The sequence below is a fragment of the Psittacula echo genome, assembly GCF_963264785.1.
Source record: "Psittacula echo genome assembly, chromosome: 4".
Lineage (NCBI taxonomy): Eukaryota > Metazoa > Chordata > Aves > Psittaciformes > Psittacidae > Psittacula > Psittacula echo.
The window spans coordinates 93,552,305-93,573,385 of record NC_137738.1 but is presented as its reverse complement, the minus strand read 5'-3'; the positions used below and the strand labels follow the sequence as shown (position 1 = coordinate 93,573,385).

Genomic DNA, 21,081 nt, shown 5'->3' with positions numbered 1-21,081 from the left:
TTAAAAATTATTTGCAGCCTTTATTAAAAGAATGTCTAACTCTGAGCATTGTGCTTTGCAGGATAGAAGGTTTGCCATCCATTTCAGCACTGAAATTTGATGGAGCTTTGAATATGGCTGTTGGAACATCTACTGGACAGGTAGACTTAACTTCATCTACAACAATTCTAAGGAGATCCTGGTTTTGCAATTGCCAGTCCAGGTCTATCATTCGTTGAGTGCATTTATTGTAATGTAAATATCTATGACAATACAAATAAATACAAGTATTTGCAAGAGCCTAAATCGCATAGAGTAGAAATAGCCATTATTAAACTGCAGATTAATTTTGTCAAATGATCTTGCCCTTCAGAAGTAGGGACCACTTAATATCATCACAACCTACATACTACACAACTTCAAATTCTGTAGTTTTCTTATGAAGTATGTGGGGAATTTGCAACTTTTTGAGACTCTTAATCAGTATTGTCTAAATTCAGCAGATCTGCTTTCCCTTACCTTGATGGTGGCTGAAAAGGTAGAAGTGAAGTCTTTCAGCTACCGTTTTTACTGTCTTTCCGTAAGGGATCATTTAGATTCATTTATTCATTGTTGCCATGGTATTTTTAAAGTGAAGTATGGGGATTTTTTTCTACTTCGGTCAGTCTTTTCATGGGTTTAAAAAACACTTATCTTGTTCAAGAGCAGATATATATGGTGTTTCACTGAGTGAAAGTGATAGTCACTGAATGTGGAAGGGAGTAAGAAAATTCAAACCTTGTAAGAACAGCACAAGAATCTGAAAGTGAAATATTAATAATTAAGGAATACATAGAGCCTTGAAGACTATTAATTTTTTTTCAATACATATTTAAAAGACTTTAGAAAGATGGTGAGCTCTTAATTTTTCTAGACTGAAACACATTGAGTTTGAGATACATTGCCAGAATAAACGAGGTGCTCTTAATAAGTAAATTCTGTTTTCAGAATTTAAAACTACTTATGTAAATCCTGTCCTTGCTTTTAAGTAAAAAACCCTCAAGTTTAGTTAAATCTTTAGTGTGCATGGCTTTCTCTTGATCTTACAACATTGTAAGTTTAATCTGTCTCATTCTTCAAGGTTTTATTATATGATCTTCGGTCTAGTAATCCGTTAATAGTCAAAGATCACCACTATGGCCTGCCTATTAAGTCAGTTCAGTTTCAGCATCAGTTGGATTTAATTATCTCTGCAGATTCTCGAATCATAAAAATGTGGAACAAAGATACGGTGAGTGTTTTTATGTTGGTGCATTCAGATTTCTCAATTTTTACTTGTTGATTATTATATAAGCTGCATGAAAAAAAAACCAAACAAAGCTGAAATTGAGTGTAGGAAGTTGTGTTTTTAACGTGTCCTAATTTCCATAGCATTTTGTCCAGTCTGACTAAATAAAGCAACATCTGGGAAGTTATTCAACAGCCTGTGAGGGATAAAGATATAGTCAGGTATTTTTTTAGCTGTTTGTACATGTCTGCCTAAGATGCTTCTTTCAGTAGAAGGATTTAAACAGAAAAAGTAGTATCTTAGCAATTCCTCTGGTTTGCGTATTTCTCAGTCTGCTTGAACACATCCAGTTACGATTTTCGTCAGAGAGAAACATGGTCATTCCAGTTCCCTGTGCAGAGAATGGCCAACTTCAAAGGTAGATCAGTTAGTTTATGACCCATTAAAATCAGGTGCTGCTTATTTGCACAGAAGCCTATTTGGATATTGAAGCCTGGATCTAAATAACAGCATGTATTATGCTGTATTGATGTATTGTGTTGCAGCAATGTCTCTTTATCCCTGCTTTTTGCACCTCTAAGTGAAATTGAAATTTTTAGCTTTCGTAACACTTTATTTCATTGTATTAAGCTGTTATTTTCCTTATCTTATTCTTCCAATGAAGCCTGCACAAAATATGTTACCCCATAGATTCATTGTGATACTACTGTAACTTGGTTTGTTTGGTTTGAGGGGCTATATTTAGTCATGTATTCCTTTTCAAAAATGTGCTCCATCTATGCTTTTCTGGCTTTACAGTGAAACATATCAAGAGCAGTTGTAGTTTAGAGACACTTTTTTCTGAATATTTCAGGCAGTCATTTCTCTATTGTTGTGCTTCTTCATGAACTTTCAGCAGCCTCTTTTATTTTTTCTGTGATCACAAGCAGCTTTTTGTAAGCTCCTCTGCAGTTATTTTTTTTATTGTTTAAAAGAGCAAATAAATTATTGGTTATTATTTAAAACATCTGCAGTGGCCTCTCTCTATTTTTGCTAGGTATATACATCTCCCTCATTGAGAATGAAACACTGTAAGGTTTGTCAGGTGGCCTCTGCAGTGGGAAAAGGGAGGTTTTCTTACTGCTGGAAGGCAAAGATAGCTTTGGACTCCTTCCTAGAGTATGTTCCAGCTGGCTCCACCTCTCCCAGATGTTGGTTGCTGACTATCTCTGGCTGGGAACCAGCTGCAGAGGCAGACTGTGGGGTGGAGAGCATATGGCTTTGATACCAGAATAGCCCCATGCTGAGACGTGCCTTGGGGTGGAGAGCATGAGGCTTTTGTCTGCTAAGACCGGGGTGGAGGAGGACTCTTATTAATCATCCGCGAGAGACCAGAGGTGGGTGGGGTAACAGCATGTAACTGGGAGGGAAAGGAAGGGCCCAGAAAGGTAGGTGGGATTGCTGCAGGGAAAGAAAAAAAAGGAATAGGATCAAAATTTGCTCTGTTCCTGTCCCTCATTTAGAACCGTGTAGGCATGTACTCTCATGCTTCAGATTCTGTGGCCCAGTTCTTAAGAGACTCTTCCTTTACTGGCTGTCTTGTGTGTTGGCTTATAAGAGCACCTGTATTATGTCTGGGTTTTTCAGACTCTCTTCCAATTCTTCTTCTTCTTTTTTTTTTTTTTTTTTTTTTTTTTTTTGGGGGGGAATGTTGTTTCCTGCTTGTACTGCTTTCTTAAATAACCTTTATAACTTCAGTTCTGGTCTAAGCTAAATGCCCTTTGGTGCTCTTACTACTTTTATATTTAGACTGCTTTAATACTGAGTTTATAAAGTGCTGAGCTATATTTCATGTAACAGGAGCAAGGTGCAAGAACCAAGCTCCAGACTCAAATTCCACTCGCAATCCATCATTTCAAAAAATAAAATGATTTAAAGATACCACATTGAGTTGAACAAGATGGGAGTTGCCCTGACAATGTGCCAGGAGCTTATGGGCTTCACCCCCCTTTTGCACAAAATAAAGTAAATCTGACACATACGTTTTCGACATAAAAGTGTGAGCTGAGAAAACAGAGGTGCCACTGTATGTTGCTGTGTCTTCAGCAACTAGTAGGCTAGACTTCCTTGTAAGAGATCGGATCAGAGACAAAATTTAATGTTGAGTTCCTTGTGTTATGTTCAGATACTTTAATAACATCCTAGTGTTCTGCAAAATCTGTTCCATCTTTATTTCATCATATTTCTTAGCTTCTATAATGGCCATTCTTAATGTTAAGATTTACTAAATCTAATCATGTTGTTTGGAGTGCTTCATAATATATTTTTGTCCTACAATTTCAGGGGAAGATATTTACTTCAATGGAGCCAGAACACGATATCAATGATGTCTGCCTTTATCCAAATTCAGGTATGTTAGCTATATTAATGTCTTTACGAAGTTCAAAAGGGAAAGCCTGTGTTAATCCAAGCTGTGGTCTTTTTTTCTGTTTAGGTGATACAAATCAGTTCTACTTTCCTCCTAGAGCTAGGAATAAATGGTTACTTGTCAGTTAGTGTCATTTCTTCTGCGTCTGTATTAGATTGGAGCCTCTTCACAGTTAGAAGCTGCTGTGCTGTCAATTTAAGTGGTTGACCTCTTTTGCTCTTTCAGATATCTGAAGTGTTTCATTTCATAAGAATAGGAATTTTGGCTTTTTGTCTTGGCTAAGTCCCAGATGAGTTAGAGCTTGCTTTCTAGAGCTAGGAAGAACCTCTTTACAGCAAGTTTACAATTTTTTACAAGTGTTTACAGCTATTTGGTCTTCCCTTGTTTTAGATACAGCGCTTACACTGCCCTCCCTTAGACTGAATACTTTGGTTTTAAGTGTAAATTCCGAAGTGCACAGATTTGTATGCTTTTCATGACTGTTTTCAAATTTATGGTGTCTCAACATTATGTTGAGGGTCACTTTTAACCAAAGTTTCCAGATCCCACCACATGAGTAAAAATATTTTACAAAATGGTGTTTGTATGTGCACGTATGCTTTGGTTGTACCTCAGATTGCACCTGACCTTAATTTTCCTCGCTTGATCTGAGTTGCTTAACTCTTAACTACTATGTGACACCTGCTTCCTTTTTAGAAAGAGTGTTGGAAAAGATTAAATAAACATTAGGGCCACAAGGATGGCATAGGGTAAAAAGCTCTTGATCCAAAGAATGCATGTGTTGCAAACTGCTGTTATCTTAATTTTAGAGGTAGCAGCAAAGACAATGTGACTTGGACTTTGATTCATGCTAGCAGCTCAAATTCAAGATTGTAGATAAGCGAATTTGAGATTTCTAACAAGTTAAAACTTATCTTGTCTTTTCTGCCAACTTCAGTTAAGAATGTATCCTTTTTTCTCTTTTTCTGTAAGATGAGCACTTAAATCTTGATCCCTGCTGAGGTAGTGGACGTTTTTGACCTTATGCAGCCACAAAACCGTAATGGACCTTGCAGGACCTCTGCAGGACCTTGCTTCTGAAAATGCGAAGTCACTTCCATAGTGCTCAGGTTTAGCCACCTCTGATGATGTTCCACTACTTATGAATTGGGCTAGGTTTTTCTGAGCCCTCAAAAAGACATTGACACCATTTTTCTTTGTGTTCCATGTATTTGTTTGTCTTAGATCGAAGTGCCAGAAATAATATAAGCAAGTAATTGAAGCCTGCCAAAACCGGGACTTTATGGCATGGGCTGAGCATGCATCTTACATGCCCTGTTTCTGTGTATGAGTTGGTTGGGGTATATTCGAGAATAAATGCGTGGTAACAGTGTGGACTGTGCAACATGGGTGTAGACAAACCTGATCTTCTCCCATCCATAATTGCTACAGAGAGAGAGGTCATTGAAGTAAATGATTTTTAGCATTTCATCCAGGTATCACCTTTGAGCTTATTGATCTGATCCAACAGAGAGCCCAGGAGTGAATTAACATCCATGCAGCATTGATAACAAAGGGCTCATGACAGGGAGTGAAACAGAAGTAAGTTATTTGACAGTGTTGAATCTTTGTATAATTTAGTTTGGAAGGGACCTCTGGGGCTCATACATTTCCTGCTTAAAGCAGGGCCAAAGTTGAAGTTATATATAACTTCAAAGTCTTACCAGGTTGCTTGGGTCATAACCAGTCAAGTTTGACTATTTACAAGGATGGATGTTACTCAGCTTATGGACACTCTGTAGCCTCTCTGATACATAGACATATCTCAAGTGCTGTTGCAGAAATCATTTTCATGAGATTGAGGGGGAAGAATCTTGTAGCACAAAGAATTTAACGCACTCCCTAGGAATTTAATATCTCCCTAATGTTGCTTATTGGACATTACTTTATCACGTGCTGGTGATCTAGAGTGTGCGTTCCAGTCCTGGGTCTCCTCCTTAAGTCAGTTCTGCTTTTCTTACTCTTTCGTTCTTTGAGCATGTCTGTAGGGCAGCAAGTGGATGTCTTTTGGTAAGAACTGTTAGGTTGTATTTTATAGTCATACAGAGGTGGAAGGGAAAAACTAGGACATGTGGCAATGGAAATTAAAGAGATTTAAGGTGGTGCATTGCATGTTTGTCATAAATACTGTTGCTCCAGAATTTAGGATTCTTAGGTCCACCACATGCTTATTCAGAATTTAAAGAATAATAACAATTGAATATTTGAAAATAAGGAAATACTTCCAGTAATATGAGCTTGTAGGTATGCAAAACTGGACAGATAATATCTTTGTGCTAGTATAGCTATGGCTCAGTGCTCCTATTGGTGTCCCAGCATTCTCAGAGCAGTCTGAATGTTTGTGAAGCCAGCATGGCGCAGGAAACCCCAAAGATGTTTGCCTAGCTTGTGTTTTAACACTTGATGTGAAACTGCTGCTTAGCAAGTCCATACCCTAATCTCACCGTTATGAAATGGTTTTAACACTGCATTGCCATAATCAAAAAAAATAATGGAAAGGTGAAGTTACATTCTAACGTAAAATACTCTGAAATAGTAACTATGTTAGTGGACAAGGGAAAAACTACAGATGTCATCTCTTTCTCTGAATTGGAGAGGTATGGATTTGAGGGATGGACTGTTCGGTGGATGAGGAATTGGTTGGATGGTTGCATCCAGAGGGTTATGGCAACAGCTCAGTGTCCAGATGGAGATGAATGACAAGTGGTGTCCCCTGAGTCATCCATACGGGGACCAGGACTGTTTAATATCTTTTATCAGTGACATAGACAGTGGGATCGAGTGTACCCTTGGCAAGTTTGCAGGTAACACCAAGCTGATGATGTGGTTGACACACCTGAAGGATAGAAAGCCACCCAGTGGCACTTGGACAGGCTCAAGAGGAGAGCCCATGCAAACCTCATGAGGTTCAACAAGGCTGAGCGCAGGGTCTTGCACCTGGGTCAGAGCAAAGCCTGGTATCAATACAGGCTGAGGCATGAAGGGATTGATAGTACCCTTGAGGAGAAGGACTTGGTACTGATGGATGACAAGATGGGCATTACCCAGCAGTATGTACTTCTAGCCCAGAAACCCAGAATGCTGGGCTGCGTCAAATTATTCTCTTTCAGTAGCTTTGTGTGAGTTTTGTTGTAGTTGGTTTTTTTTTAAATGTAGTTATTTTACCAGCCAGCTTCAGTATTGCTGTCTTTCATGGGAAGCAACCCCCTTGTGTATCTTTGACCAAACTGCGTGATGACAGACTTTAGTGTGGATGTCTTAAACTAGTTGTGGATCTCTTTTCTCTGATCACACATGCACAGAATGGGGCTACAGGAAAAAAGGTTTACACTTAGGAGTAGCGTTGAGTCAGCTTCAGTTAAGTTGTAGACTATAAATGAAATTCAGCAGCATCTTCAGTGTATAGAAATCTGTGCCTCATTTGTTTTAACTACTGGAAAACAAATTCTTAAGTTAAAACTGCGTTTTCTAAAACTGCTGCTCCCCTTTACTGTCACTTCATATTCTTGTTTTGGTTCCTTTAAATTGAAGATACTGTATTGCAGAGAACTTCCCAAACGTGGTCTTATTAAAACATTTCCTCTGAAAAAAGAGTTCTCGTTTATTTCCCTTTTAAAGTGATCAAATTAGGCTGCTGTGTAGTTTGTTAGGGTGTGGTCTCTCTTCCCATAAAAATTGCTTAAAACTAATGAGCTGAAACAATGAAAATGTGTGGAGTAGACTTCTCCCTTCACAGAGTTGTTCCTTATTTTTTTGTATTCTTTCATTTTGCCTGTAGTATGCACCCATGTACTGTTCCAAAGACTGGTTTTGCCTCCTTTAATTATTGGTGGAAGACCCTCAAAGAGGATGTTTTCCCTTTACTGTTGTCTTTGAAGCACCTGCAGAATTAATTTCTGTCATTTTATTTCTAGTGATTCATATTAAGTCAGTGGAGAAATGTGTTGTCTCCTGAAACAGTAGTGAGCATGGTGATATGTTATGGGAGCATGTAGCCTATATACTAGACTATAGTACATTGTGTGTGTGTCTGTATTTATGTGTATATACTATAAATTCTTGCTTTTCCCTTACTTAAATTGCCTGCAGACCTTTGCATGTATGGTTTTTAGCCTCAGTTTGCTGACTAAGCCTTCACAAATGCTCTGGTTTGCCAGGAAAGCAAGCCCCCTTTTTTCTGACATTTTGAGTCCAGCTGCATTGTGTATTTTTAATAAAAGGATTAGGTAGGAAGGATTACTCCACCCATGTTAATTGCGTTCCTCTACTTGGGTGTAAATTATATTTCTACCCTCTGGGTGTGTAGTAATTGACCCAATTATTCATAGTCTCAGTGGCATATGTTAAAGTACTTTTAGATCAGAATGTTATCTAATTTGATTGTTCTTTTCTTCTTCATATTCCATTTGTTGCATTACCTGGTGATCAGCTATGTTTGAAATAAAAAGTTGAGATAAATGTCTAAGTATATGCCAGATGTCCTTATTATTCCCGTATGTGAAAGGAAATTGAGGGTATTTCTCATTTTGAGCTCACAAGAAGTCTTGTGGTAGTTGGAGATTTTTCCATGGGTTTTAACATTTCTCCAGTAGTATTTTGTATTTAGAGTATTTACAGCCCTTGTTCGTGGTGTTTCTTAGGTATATTTATAGATATTTCAGATTTTACTTTTGCCCCTTTTGGCTAATATCACTGCATTTGAAGCCACAATATCCTTTCTCTCATTTCGTGTTGAGAAGCTACTCGTGTTGGTTTCCCAAGATAAAATATGAACAGAGGTATTATAAACCAGTTAAGATTTATGAATTTGTTTAGACTGTAGGTGTGTGTTTAAGAACAAAACAAAAAAAACCAAAACCAAACCCCCTTGTGTTCATAATACAAGTTTATGCCTAAGGTAGGTTTTTGAGTGCAGTACTGACTGGATTTGTTCTAAACAGTATTATGGGATGAACTGTTTAAATTTGGTGTGAAAATTCGCAACGCACAGTTGTCAGGACTTAGGGTTGCTTAAAGTGGTGCTGAGCAATTAAGGTAAAGCACAAAAGGGGATGAATGTGTAAGAAAGGAAGCTTGTTAACTGTGTTGCTTTCAGACCTTTTTTACCTTAGCATTTAATACAACATAGATTGATTATAGATCTGAATTAGCTGTTCCATTGCAGGGCAAGAATGTTCCCTGTATGAGCTACAGGTAATGTGATTTCACCCTACTTCCCTAACCTAGGATGAGTTCTTTCCTTACAAATACTCAGGTTGCCGTTCTGATATTTTTAATATTTTGGTTTTGATGCCATCAATTTTTCCATTTTTCCCATTTCTTTTCCTGGAAAAATATTTTAAGTCTGATGTATAAATCTACAAAAAAAGGTGAATTAAATGCCTGAAGTTTTATATATATATATATTTTAAAAGTAGTGTTATCCTTTTGTGACCAATTTTTTTAAATGTGGAAATCTCTTTTTAGGAATGCTAATGACTGCCAATGAAGCCCCTAAAATGAATATCTATTATATACCAGTAAGTAAGACAAATTGTTGCTGATACTGCTTTTTTAAAACTTAGTAGTTTGATGCCATTGAAACATTCATGTTGGAAAATTACTTATGCAAATTCACATCTACATTCTCTGTCTTTACATGATAAAGTAAATTTAAGCCTATCATATTTTATTAATGCAGCATATGTAATTACTAAAAAAACAACCCGTAAGTTGCCTTACACTACCAGTTCCAAAACTGGCTAGTGACAGAAGGAGATTCAAATGGAGCTTTGCCAGAAAAAGTAGGTTTTTGATAGCTGATCAGAAAAAATTCCTAAGTTGGGACTATGTAGCTTACTTTCAAGACAATAATTTTGCTTTCATGTGAAATATTTCATTACTTACTTTTAATATGCAATGTATAGTGACGTAGTCATGGCAGTAGATACTCTTCTCTGTTCTGACAAAGAAATGTTACTATGTGGCTTCAAGTACAGCTCTTGTCTGTAGCTTCTGCTCAATGCCCTACTTGAATTGCGGCTTTTCTCTTGAGAAACTTTTCACTTGAAAGGCTTAACTGTAGGTTAGCTATGTTATATCTCTTCAGGTTGGTTTCAGGAGACTTAAGAGTAAGCTGCTTGGGGTTAGGGAATGTTATAGAAAACTATCACGTGCGTTTCACTCTTGTTTTGTTTTCAGTTCTGCAGTGCATTCACTGGGGTTTTTATTTTTGGCCTGGTAGGAGATAAATAGTAGGATATATATCTGAATATATACACAAAGTATCTGACCAGACTTTAAAAATACGTACACTTCAGTAATTTTATTCACATTCTGGATAAACGATAAAATTTGTTAATTTTGAAATATATATTTAGTTAGTTTGTAAATCAGCTGAGAAGTCTTCCTTCAAATTATAAATTTTAAATTAATTTTAATTAATTTCTTTAGTTTATTTCTGAGTTATCCCTGTATGCCTTGTATGATCTTGATTACATTTTAATATGGAGATTCATCGGTTTATATCTTTCTTTGTGGAGTAGACACTATATACCTGTTCTATGTACATGTCTAAGCACAACAGTATATCTCTTTAAACAATTCTGTGGTCTGGTTATGCTTTCTTGTGTTACTAGATTTTTGCACTTAAAAGTAAAAATTTATACATGAGTTCTTTGTGTGTCATTTATGTCAGGTTGTTCTTTGGATGTAAATTATTTTTGTCTCTAATTCAGCTCTAACCAACTTAAATTTTGTTAACTGGAGTTATTTGATGCTTTGGATAACAAGGGGTGGGGGGACAACAAAGGTTTCTGTATGAAGACAAAGTTTTAGCTGTAGTTAGAAGCTGAACGCTTTGTTTCTGTTCACTTTGTCCTTTGTAAGGTTTTGAAGAGTATCTCTACAAGCATTCTTTTCTCTGTCCTTTTAACTAATGGATTGAGGAAGTTAAACTCCCATATTTTCAAAGTCTGTTTAGTTTTTTAAACTTGAATGGACTAGTTGCTCAATTTAAGTAATTCAGATGGAAAAGCATTCCTTCTGTCACTAAGGGTAAGGTTCAGCTTCTCTCTGAAAATTGTGCACTGAGATTTTTTTTTTTTATGCAGGTGTGTACGATGTATAGACTTTACACCTATAGCACATTGCAGGCACATATGCAATGTTGCTCCTTAGCCAAAAAATTATTTCGTTGTCTTGACTGTCACCAGCAATGAATGTTAGAACTTGTTCTAGCCAGTATTATTCTGAGTATTCTTCCACATACTGTAAATCAAAATGAAGAATGCTTTTTTTCACTCTCTCAAAAATCTTGCTCTCATAAAATCCTCTGAATACTGAGTTCACCTTCGTGAAGTCAGATAAGTAATTTTACCCAAGAAAAATATACAATGTATGTTAGATCTTAAATCATACTTAACAGATATTGTTGCAAAACTAAATACTGACTAATACTATCTAGTATTTTTGCAGCATGCAGGCTATTCCAATGAGAAATAACACAAATCTTTCCTTAAACCTTCTTCCTTTTTCTCTGTTCTCTGATTATTGGTACCTCAGTCTCCCTTTTTATGGGTTTTGCATTCACAGTAACACATGAATGTACAAATGAACTCAAATTATGAATGTTAAAGCATAAAACCAATTAAGAGTTCTATTTTTTAAATACTATTGTGTATAAGAAAACTTACAATTTGATTCTAAGGCTACTACCCAGATGAAATTTGCTTTTTGCATAAGCTAAACTTTTCCAGTTCGTGTCAATGGCTTTGAGATTGAAGGATGCTGAAGATACCTTAAATACAATAAGTATTCAACAATCTGTAGTTAATTTCAAAACATGGGATGCTTATTTTAGATGACAGAAAAGTTAAAGGTATTGAGTAGCTACTCTAAAATAGGACAGAAGTCTCAGTCTCATAACTGGCTTTTTTACCCTGTCTTCGTATTCATGGCCAAAACAGAATGGGCTGGGATAGTGTTGTATAATTGAAGGGTTTCTTACTGCATTTCCTAAAAATCAAATACGTAGCTCACTAAATCTGTTTTTGGGTTTTTTAATCTCCTTTTTAAATGAAGGCAGTATAAAATGGCGAAGTTGTGTCAGCCTTAAGCTGCTCCAGGGCATTTGTTCTTAAGGAAGACTTGATGTTACTAACGTGCTCATGTTACAGTTCTGTACCTTGATCTTTTGGGCTAGGTATTTGAGCTCAGAGATGCACACCTGTCCTTTGGTTTCTGTGTCAGTAGATTACTAAGACATGGTTTTTTTCCATCTTTGGAACACTGAGTAGATTTCCTTGCATGGGCAAAGATGAGTTTAGTTGCATGTATCTTTGGAGCAAAACTTTAAAGAACTAGTGGTTTGTTTTATTATCTGATCTCTTTTCATAATTTCATTTTCTGGCTTTTTGTAACAACTGGGACTCATTGTTTTTCCAGTGAATAGCTTAATTTTCTATTTGTTTGTTTACTTTGAGATAGATGTGAATACTGCTTATAATGTATTCTCCATTTTTGAGATGTTGACAAGAAGTTATACTTCTTGAATTCACAACAGAATAAATGTCTTGGGGAAGTGGTACTACTAGAAAGGAGACAGTTATGTTTCAGAGCTCTTGGAAGTAATTCTGTGTAAATAGAATCCATTTGATTGCCCTAGCCCCGCGTTGCCCTATAGTGCTAGTAATTACTCTCCTTTTGTAAGTCTTCACTGGAACAGCTACGAGGACATATCATGATTACAGTCAAGGAAGATACTTAAAACCTTAAATGTATGGTGGTGTGCACTAGCCCTCTAGTTTGCAACATAAGAAATAAAATCTTAAGAAGAAGATATGCACAGAAGTCGGAGTCCTACAGAGCAGGCATGTGTATGTACACGATGGGTGCAGACATACCCATCATCCTCTGTCCTTGATTGAAGTTGGCCAGACAGTGTAGGACTGTGCCCAGTCTAATATACCCTGCTTCTCAGCAGGTTTTATTAGTGTGGGCACAGTGCTGTGCTAACACAGCTACATGGCTTGTGAGCGAGAGCTGGCTCGTGTCCGGCCAGCTTGGAGTACGGTCTGACTGAGCTCATGTCTGACTGAATTATCTGTGTACATGTGCCCATTCTCTCCATTGTTAATGCCAAAGCTAAATTTCCATTGCAAAACCAAAAAATGACTGTGTCTTGAACTTCAGGATTATAAAAGAGTTGACAGCAGGTATCATAATATTGTCTGCAAATGAAATGGCATGCATCAGCTTTTCCTGCAGAATTGTCAATAAGATAGGTATGACAATGGAGACTAGGAATGTCTGAGAGAACTATGTGTTTCTTAAAAAAAAAAAAAAGTAATAAAAACCCCAATCAGTTTTGTTGGTTTTTTTTTTTTTTTTTTTTGCAAAACTGTTAGTAGATGGAAAAGAAGGTGATTTTTGGTTTGCTAGAAAGGACTGGCAGGTTTGCTTGTAAATGGCAAGATGCCTTATGCAGGTACACAGTTCAGAGAGTGAGTATAGCCAAACTGAATCTGACCATTAAAATGAGATGCTTGTTTTACATAGGTAACATCTTGAGTGGCTTAGCTTAGAGACTTTGTTTTTGTTTTATTTTGTTGGGCTTTAATGAGGGCAAGTGCCTCTGACTGGAATTGGGCTGTTTGCCAATAGCTTAATAGTTAACTTGCAGTTTATGCAAGCATTTGGAACCTATTTCTTGCCAGCTGGCTTCCTGGTATATCGCTTTGATGTGTGCCTCAGTAAGGTTGAAATGAAAGTTGTGTGTGCCTTGGGATACTTTTCAGACTACTGACTCAGAAACATAAGTTGAGTCAATAGTGCAACCAGGTTCTGGCCAAAGAAGTGAAGAAAGGAGAAAGATCCACTGACAGACACATGGTGGTCCACTGGCCTGGGATCTAAGATGAGCCAGGTTCTCTTAAGTTTAATTGAGGCTGTCAGCTTCCCTGACACATAATGTTCTCTTTTCAGGCTGTACAGAAAACAACCTACATGTTAGCTCAGGGTGGAAAGCAAGAGTTATTTATTCTGAGTGTTTACTACTGCTTACATGAACATGTCTGATCTTAGCACAGACGTTTCAAATCAGTCCCGTCTCCTTTATTGGACTTGAAACTTGGGCTACATATACATACTGAAACTGAAACTTGTTCTATTCATTAGGCTGTTAAAAGAAGAGAGCAATTAAGTGTGTAATTAATTGAGTGTAATATTCTGTGTCCTGGATTTTTTTTACTTTCTTGCAGTCTTGGCAGAAAATTCTCTGTTAAGGCTAGAAGCAATGTACTTTTGGTGTAGAGAAGATATTAAGCTCTTTAAGAAAAAATAAATCCTGGAGCGTCTCTGGCTTCTTTTCAGGTGGTTTTGGAAAATCATTTGATATCCTAGCACGCTCCTAGTTCAGGATTGTTGGAGTTATAAACTGGAAATGTTTCAAGGACAAGTATTTCTTGCCTACTCAATGATTCAGTTTCTCCAAGAATATCTTTGAAATGGGTCTGGTTTCTAATACAATACCCGCTTTGGATGCGTGACTCTCTTTATTGCAAGAAATGTTTATGAATTTTGCCCTCTTCAAACTGAGGGACTTTTCAACTAAAACCAGTATTCCTGATATTATTTTCCTTTCATACATGACATCTTAAATTATTTAATTTCTCCATTTTTTAGGTCCTCTACTTGCCTGGTTTAATTATGCTTTATCACTATCTTCTTGCTATGAATATGCTTCAAAAATGCTCATTATTTAAAAAAAATAAAAAATATCCTTAGATTTAGAAAAAAAAGCTATAGAAAAATTTAAAAGCTAGTTTTTCCTTTGTAGCTAATGCTGAAATAGCGTGATCACAGATTGAGGCACCAAATTCTTCTAGCTTGCATGTTTTCATTTAGTGCACTGGATATTTGCTAAAACAAATCCACAGAGGGAGCTTGCACTGAAGGAAATGGCAATGAAGGCAGATTTTAAGTCCTTAGTTCATCCTCTTGTTTGTTTGTTGGTTTTTTGTCTTGATACTAGTTTTGAACAGTCCTGGACTGTAAATTAAGGATGAACATGCTTTGGTTCGATTGTAGGCTTCTGGGTTAGCTGCCTCTAAACCTACTTGTGACTGAATTGACCGAAGAGTTGTGTTCAGTTCACTCACAGACAGACAAAACCTTTATCTGAAATCAGCTTGTAATTTCTGCCAGTCCAGTGACAGCGTTCTCACAAGGGTTTATGATCATCAGACATCTATCCTTACAGACTATCATTTTTTCACTTTAAAAGATGTCGGATGTTTCTCACGTGTGGCACACTCCACACTTACCTGTATGGTCATAGATAGCCTTTCAGAATAATTTAATCGCTCTAAGACTTACCTTCTCATACTCCAATTATTTTGGGATCTACTAATTGTCTTCTTTCTTGGGTCTTTATATGGAGGAGATGCAATTAGAGAAGAACACCTACTCACACTTTGTACTTCATGCCCTTAAGACTAATGTTCTGTACAGTCAGGTGTCTTTCAAATAGTTTATGGGTGCTGTTAGAGTTAGGGCAAGATCTTCTGAACTGATTTTTGGCTTCTGCATGGTAAAAGCTATGAAGCAAATGATGCAATTTTTTTTAAGATTTGTGTCTGGGATTTTGGCATTAATAGAACAGAGTAGGCTAGAGTGTGAAAATTTTGATTTATTTTAGGATATTTTCATGCTTTCTGATTGGCAAAATTAGGTCATTCTAGGTTAATGCTGTCTAAGTTGTTGTCTTGGAGATCCTATGGTGAGGCTATATTTATTTCGAGTTCATCTCCTTCAATGCAACCATGGAACTGAATTAACTGAAATGTGCAAAGAGATTCTTTGGTTTTCTTAATTTTTTTCCCTTTCCTGAAACAACATGCAGTGTAGAAAAATGCTTCATTCCCTGGGAAAAAAAGTAGTAAAATAAAAATACAGTAGCTATGAGGTAGAATAGGAAGTGTTGGTCTTAATGATCATTTATGCATTTTAAGAACTGTGAAATGAGTGGAAAGCAGGATTGTTATGAAGTAGCATATTACAGAATCACAGAATCCCGAAGGTTGGAAGGGACCTCAAAGGATCATCTAGTCCAACCCCGCTGCAAGAGCAGGGTAACCTAGAGTGCATCACACAGGAACTTGTCCAGTCGGGCCTTGAATATCTCCAACGTAGGAGACTCCACAACCCCCCTGGACAACCTGTTCCAGTGCTCTGTCACTCTCACAGTAAAGAAGTTTTTCCTGATGTTCACATGGAACCTCTTATGCTCCAGTTTACACCCATTACCCCTTGTCCTATCACTGGACATCGCTGAGAAAAACCTAGCTCCATCATCGTGGCACTCACCCTTTACATATTTGTAACCATTGATGAGGTCACCCCTCAGTCTCCTCCAAGCTAAAGAGACCCAGCTCCCTCAGCCTCTCCTCATAAGGGAGATGTTCCACTCCCTTAATCATCTTTGTGGCTCTACGCTGGACTCTTTCAAGCAATTCCCTGTCCTTCTTGAACTGAGGGGACCAGAACTGGACACAATATTCCAGATGCGGCCTCACCAAGGCAGAGTAGAGGGGGAGGAGGACCTCTTTTGACCTACTGACCACCCCCCTTCTAATACACCCCAGGATGCCATTGGCCTTCTTGGCCACAAGGGCACAGTGCTGGCTCATGGTCATCCTCCTATCAACCAGGACCCCCAGGTCCCTTTCCCCTTCACTACTTTCCAGCAGGTCAACCACCAACCTGTACTGGTACATGGCGTTGTTCCTCCCCAGATGCAGGACTCTACACTTGCCCTTGTTGAGTTTCATCAATTTTCTCCCTGCCCAACTCTCCAGCCTGTCCAGGTCTCGCTGGATGGCAGCACAGCCTTCTGGTGTGTCAGCCACTCCTCCCAGTTTAGTGTCATCAGCAAACTTGCTGAGGGTACATTCAGTTCCCTCATCCAGGTCGTTGATGAAAATATTAAACAGCACTGGTCCCAGCTTTGGGGTTGCCAAGTATTAAGAGAAAAAAAACTTTCCATTAATAAAAGGACATTTGAGTGCATCTTCGCCTTTAAACTAATTCTGAGTTTTGTTATATCAGTCTTCTAGAACTGTGTTTTCCATCCAGAACAGTCTAATTGTTTATGCAGAATATTGTGCAAACAGTATAAAAAGAATATCTGGTGAATGATACATTACCTATCTCACAGTATTTACAAGCATAGGAAAAAAGTTGTTTATCTTCACAAACAGAAATGTGAGCTTCCTACTTTTGACCTAAACACTTTCAAACTGAAAAATAACATGCTGGGCTTACTCCCAAGAGAGGATATCCTCCATTTCCCATGCACTGGCTGCAGGACACTGTACCATTTATCACACATATATAGAAGGAAAATACCAACATTCAATAATCAGGAAACAGTTTCTGATCTTCCTGTAAAACTTGTTTTAGATGTTTTTTGTTGCTGATGATGTAGTAGCTCAGTATAATGTTTAGATTATGAAGGTGTGTGATCCCTGCTTATGGCTGTAGATGATAGTATGATAGGCAGCACTTAATTAATTTATTTTTTTTTAATAGATACAGCAACATGCTGACTGATAAGTCAATACTTCCTTATAGTTTACATCATATTCTTCGTAGGGCAAAGGAGAAAACTCTTAAAAGTTGAAGTTTTGTTGAAGTATAACAGGTCATTGCTCGGCTATGCTAGCTGATAGACTGGGATGTCTTTTAGTGCTGTGACTTTCTGAAGCAATTGGTAGTATGGGGCCCTCTGCTCATGAGTTTGTATTTTGAGGGGGGAGTGTTTTCCCCTTTTTTAAGTGGAAGAAAATGTAGTCATTGAGTATCTGAAAGATTTATTTTTCTTTTAATTACCTAAGTTGCATTTGTTCCTTCCTTTGGGCCATCTATTCTTCACTTGGTTTCTGAAAATTTAGATGCAGTTGCTCAGCATCTGTCAGTGAAGAGAGAAGCAGTCACAGATAATGAAAGATATAATTGCTGAAAAGAAGTTATTTGCTATACTGTGGTCTATTAGCATGTAATAACAATTGATGTCTCTTTTAGCTTTTGTATCAGAAAAGATATAAAGTACATGAGAATTTTCTCTGTGATAATTTCAGGTAAGTATTTCATTATGTTTGAAAGCAGAGGCAAGTGACTTGGGGCCTAACTGTATTGCCATTTTCTGAACTGCATTCAGTAGCAAACCAAATCTGTCGTGAGTTATGACTATTTCATACAAAACATGTAACAAACTTGTGAGAGTTTAAGATTCCTATCACACAAATCTGAGAGGTAAATAAAACCATCAAATATATGAAAGGTTTCAAATGCATATTTGAAATATTTTATTTTGTAAGTTCTGTAAAATTTCTTCTCTCTAGCATTATGCTCTGGGAAGAGTAGGTTGGTTTATATTGCGGTTATCTTTATTATCTGACTGGAGGAGTTGCAGGTTCCCAACAGGTAGTTGTCTTTCCTTCTCTTTGTGTTATCTGGCAGTTGTTGTACAAACTCACAAAGCAATCTTCCTCTCAGGTTCACAAAAAGAAATAAAGCTGCTATGATAGAGAGTTGTTACAAAGCTCACACTTTCCTAGATTTCCAGTACAGTTGGATTTGTTGTTGCCTTTATAGCTGTCGCATCCCCCATATTTCCCTAAAATGTAGGACATGCTCTGAACTTCACAACAGTTTTGTTTTCATGACTGTAAAGATAGTTATGCTGTAATGTTCCTTGGCATCTGGCTTGTATTCTGAGAGTTGTTCTCTTTTGGTCCCAGACGCTTAAAAGCACAAGAGGCAAGTCCCTGCACAGTGACAGTTGGAATTCTCCTGTCCCATCAGAGAAATGGAGGAGGGAACATGCCAGAATTTTGCATTTCTGTCTTGGTGGTTCATACTTGTTAATTTAGATTGCAGTTAGAGGCTGTTACTATAATCCAGGCTACACTAGATTTGGAGAAGGCTGAGGTTCTTAATGACTTCTTTGCCTCGGTTTTCACTGGCAAATGCTCTGACCACACCACCCAAGTCTTGGAAGGCGAACGCAGGGACTGTGAGAATGAAGACCCTAGGCCCACTGTAGGAGAGGATCTGGTTCAAGACCATCTTAAAAACCTGAACGTACACAAGTCCATGGGACCTGATGAAATCCATCCGCGGGTCCTGAAGGAGCTGGCGAATGAAGTTGCTAAGCCACTGTCCGTCATATTTGAAAAATCATGGCAGTCAGGTGAAGTTCCCAATGACTGGAAAAAGGGAAATATAGCCCCCATTTTCAAGAAGCGGAAAATGGATGACCCGGGGAATTACAGACCAATCAGTCTCACCTCTGTGCCTGGCAAACTCTTGGAGCAGATTCTCCTGGAAGGCATGCTAAGGCACATGAAAAACAAGGAGGTGGTTGGTGACAGCCAGCATGGCTTCACTAAGGGGAAATCCTGCCTGACCAATTTGGTGGCCTTCTCTGATGGGGCTATGGAACTGATGGACAGGGGCAGAGCAGTTGACGTCATCTACCTGGACTTGTGCAAAGTGTTTGACACTGTCCCACACGACATCCTTGTCTCTAAATTGGAGAGACATCAATTTGATGGGTGGACCGCTCGGTGGATAAAGAACTGGCTGGATGGCTGCCCGCAAAGAGTTGTGGTCACTGACTCAGTGTCCAACTGAAGACCGGTAACAAGTGGTGTCCCTCAGGGATCGGTGTTGGGACCGGTCTTGTTCAACATCTTTGTCGGTGACATGGACAGTGGGATTGAGTGCGCCCTCAGCAAGTTTGCCAGTGACACCAAGCTGTGTGGTTCGGTTGATATGCTGGAGGGAAGGGATGCCATCCAGAGGGACCTTGTGAAGTGGGCTGGTGCCAACCTGATGAAGTTTAACCATGCCAAGTGCAAGGTCCTACGCCTGAGTCAGAGCAATCCCAGGCACGGCTACAGGTTGGGCAAAGAAGAGATTCAGAGCAGCCCTGCAGAGAAGGACTTGGGGGTGTTGGTCCATGAGAAAATTAACATGGGCTGGCTTCAGTGTGCGCTCGCAGCCCAGAAAGCCAACCGTATCCTGGGCTGCATCAAAAGGAGCGTGACCAGCAGGACGAAGGAGGTGATCCTGCCCCTCTACTCTGCTCTCGTGACACATCAGTTGGATTATTGTGTGCAGTTCTGGTGTCCTCAACATAAAAGGACATGGAACTGTTGGAACAAGTGCAGAGGAGGGCCACGATGATCAGGGGACTGGAGCACCTCCTGTATGAAGACAGGCTGAGAAAGTTGGGGCTGTTCAGCTTGGAGAAGAGAAGGCTGCATGGAAACATCATAGCAGCCTTCCAGTATCTGAAGGGGGCCTATAGAGATGCTGGGGATGGACTTTTCAGTAGGGGTTGTAGTGATAGGCAAGGGGTAACAGGTTCAGACTTAAACAGGGGAAGTTCAGATTGGATATAAGGAAGTTCTTTCCTGTGAGGGTGGTGAGGCACTGGAATGGGTTGCCCAAGGAAGTTATAAATGCTCCATTCCTGGCAGTGTTCAAGGCTAGGTTGGACAAAGCCAACCATGGGTGTCATGGTTTAGTGTGAGGTTGGAACTAGATGATTTTAAGGTCCTTTCCATCCCTAACTATTCTATGATTCTGTGTACACACTAAAATCAGTGTACATGTTACACAACTGGTGTTCCTCAGGGATCGGTGTTGGGACCGGTCTTGTTCAACATCTTTGTCGGTGACATGGACAGTGGGATTGAGTGCACCCTCAGCAAGCTTGCCAATGACACCAAGCTGTGTGGTTCGGTTGATACGCCGGAGGGAAGGGATGGCATCCAGAGGGACCTCGACACGCTTGTGAGGTGGGCTGATGCCAACCTGATGAAGTTTAACCATGCCAAGTGCAAGGTCCTACACCTGGGTCGGAGCAATCCCAGGCACAGCTACAGGTTGGGCAAAGAAGAGATTCAGAACAGCCCTGCAGAGAAGGACTTGGGGGTGTTGCTCAATGAGAAAATGAACATGAGCCGGCTTCAGTGTGTGCTCGCAGCCCAGAAAGCCAACCGTATCCTGGGCTGCATCAAGAGGAGCGTGACCAGCAGGTCAAAGGAGGTGATCCTGCCCCTCTACTCTGCTCTCGTGAGACCTCACTTGGAGTATTGTGTGCAGTTCTGGTGTCCTCAACATAAAAAGGACATGGAACTGTTGGAACAAGTGCAGAGGAGGGCCACGAGGATGATCAGGGGACTGGAGCACCTCCCGTATGAAGAGAGGCTGAGAAAGTTGAGGCTGTTCAGCCTGGAGAAGAGAAGGCTGAGTGGAGACCTCATAGCAGCCTTCCAGTATCTGAAGGGGGCCTACAGGGATGCAGAGGATGGACTGTTCATCAGGGACTGTAGTAATA

At 39.0% G+C, this 21,081-nt stretch overlaps 1 protein-coding gene across 1 annotated transcript in view; it reads left to right on the top strand.

Annotated features, from left to right (window-relative positions):
- NOL10 (nucleolar protein 10) overlaps positions 1-21,081 on the top strand; it is a 55,627-nt gene that overhangs the window by 10,681 nt on the left and 23,865 nt on the right. Inside the window, exons 10-13 of the mRNA XM_080616506.1 lie at positions 62-140; positions 1,100-1,249; positions 3,569-3,635; positions 9,159-9,211. Coding sequence (XP_080472632.1) covers positions 62-140; positions 1,100-1,249; positions 3,569-3,635; positions 9,159-9,211 — 349 coding nt within the window. The remainder of the gene's footprint in view (positions 1-61; positions 141-1,099; positions 1,250-3,568; positions 3,636-9,158; positions 9,212-21,081) is intronic.